The following is a 2,209-nucleotide window of genomic DNA, read 5'->3' as shown; positions in this document are numbered from 1 at the left end:
TCCTGGTCTCCCCTCCCAGGGTTCTTCACACTACCCACACCTGTCTGTCTCTGAGAAGGTTTTCTACTCCCACCTACCCCACACTTAATCTACACCACACATTTCCTCCACCTTACACATCCCCTTCTCGACGTTACCTTACTTTACCTGCCCCTGACACACACACACACACACACACACACACACACACACACACACACACACACACCTTCCCTGACCAAGCTAAGGTCATCTCACCTCATCATGTAACCATGAGTTACATGTCAATGATTTAATACAGGCTCATGAGTATTTGTCCTCTACTTAGTAAAAGCAAAAATAAATCATATAATTGTGATAACAACTTGACATGTAATATTTATGAATTGGTTCAAAGTAATTTGTTACACAGGTAAAATAGTTCATTGTCTTAAAATGCTACATGAGAAAAAAGATCAATTATTTTAAAATTATGCTTTAAATTCTTTATTGGTAATTTTATTTATTTACATTTCACATGCAATGCCCCTACCTGGTTTCCCTTCTGCAAATCCCCTATCCTATTCTCACTTCCCTCAGCTTCTATGATGGTGCTCTCCTACCTTTCCCTTACTGTCCTAGCATTCCCTTATGCTTGAGACTTCACAGGACCAAGGAGAGCCTAAGACACTACTAATTCAATCTGGCATATTTGTAATTTGTAGCAATGAACATTTCATGTAATAGGAATTAAGAACTTAGTTTGATTTTGATGGTTTTTACAAGTGTACATTAATTATGAACCACATTTTCTCCACAATTTCTTCATTGCCTCTTTTACATCTTTGTTTCTCAGACTATAGATGATAGGATTTAGCATGGGTATCACAATGGTGTAAAATATTGACACTACCATGTCATGATTTGAAGCATAGCTGGAACTTGATTTCATATAACTGAAAAGGATTGTACCATGGTAAATAGAGACTCCAGTGAGGTGAGAGCCACATGTAGAGAACACTTTCCTCCTACCCTCAGCAGAATGCATGTTCAGAATGGCAAATAGGATGAATCCGTAGGAGACCAGGACAATTATGATGGTGACCGTCTCAATCAAACCCACCAAGTACAAGAGTAGAAGTTCATTTATATGAGTGTCAGAACAAGAAAGAGCAAGCAATGCCGGGATGTCACAGAAGACATGCCTAATTTCATTGGATCCACAGTAGGACAGACTGAAAGTAGCCACGGTGTGTATAGCACCATGTACAACTCCACCAGCATAGGAAGCAATGATGAGTGGCAGGTATACTCTGGGTGACATGGTCACTGCATACAGAAGGGGGTTGTAGATGGCTACATATCGGTCATATGCCATTGCTGCCAGGAGAAAGCTTTCTGTGGTTCCTAAACTAACAAAGAGAAGCATTTGGGTTGCACATCCAGGGAGCGAAATGGACTTATTTTGTTTTAGAAAGTTGACCAACATTTGGGGGGTAACAGCTGTAGAATAGCAAGCATCCAGGAAAGACAAAACACTTAGGAAATAGTACATGGGGTTGTGTAGCCGACAATCCCCAATGACTAAAACAACCAGTCCAAAGTTTCCTATCAGAGTGAAGAGATAAATATCAAGAAACAGTAAAAATAGGAAGACCTGGAGATTGAAGTCATCTGTGAAGCCCAAGAGAATAAACATGGTAGCTTCAGTCACATTCTCTAAGGGAATCTTGTGGACATCTGCAGCTGATATGATCCTTTTCATTTTGGCTTTATTTATGTTGTGCATGAAAAGTCCCTTACAAAAGTTGAGTCCATGTTTGGTTCTTAGAGATTATTTACCTTACTGGTAATAAGGAGGTTGGCAATGAAATGTAATTTGTTGAAAATGAACACATTTCACTGTATGATATAAAAGAAAAACAAAAGTACATTTACTTAATGGATAAATTAATAAAGTTAAAAATTCAGTAGTTAAAGTATTTTTTCTAATTGATTTATTTATTTACATTCCAAATACTGCCCCTTTCCAGTTCCCCCTCCAAAAGTTCTTTACCCAGTATCCTCCTTTGCCTCTGAGACTCTGTTTCCCAACTCACCCATAACTCTCTTCCCAACCTCCTACCACCCTCACCACCCACATCCACCCATCATCCCTCACACTCCCCATACCCACCGACCCACCAGACCCAACTCACCTTACCTCAACCCCCCAAATTCCCCTTCCCTGGATATAGCATCTCTACAATAT

At 39.7% G+C, this 2,209-nt stretch overlaps 1 protein-coding gene across 1 annotated transcript; it reads right to left on the bottom strand.

The window, feature by feature from the left end:
- Positions 1-754: 754 nt before the first annotated feature.
- On the bottom strand, positions 755-1,723 carry LOC127684290 (olfactory receptor 1094-like). Its single transcript, XM_052181243.1, has one exon. The coding sequence runs from the start codon at positions 1,721-1,723 to the stop codon at positions 755-757; it is 969 nt and encodes a 322-aa protein (XP_052037203.1).
- Positions 1,724-2,209: the final 486 nt, after the last annotated feature.

The sequence above is a fragment of the Apodemus sylvaticus genome, chromosome 5, assembly GCF_947179515.1.
Source record: "Apodemus sylvaticus chromosome 5, mApoSyl1.1, whole genome shotgun sequence".
NCBI lineage: Eukaryota > Metazoa > Chordata > Mammalia > Rodentia > Muridae > Apodemus > Apodemus sylvaticus.
This window is presented reverse-complemented; position numbering and strand designations above follow the sequence as displayed.

Excerpts from the sequence above, each read along its gene's own strand:
- LOC127684290 (XM_052181243.1), bottom strand. The coding sequence starts at position 1,723 with ATGAAAAGGATCATATCAGCTGCAGATGTCCACAAGATTCCCTTAGAG.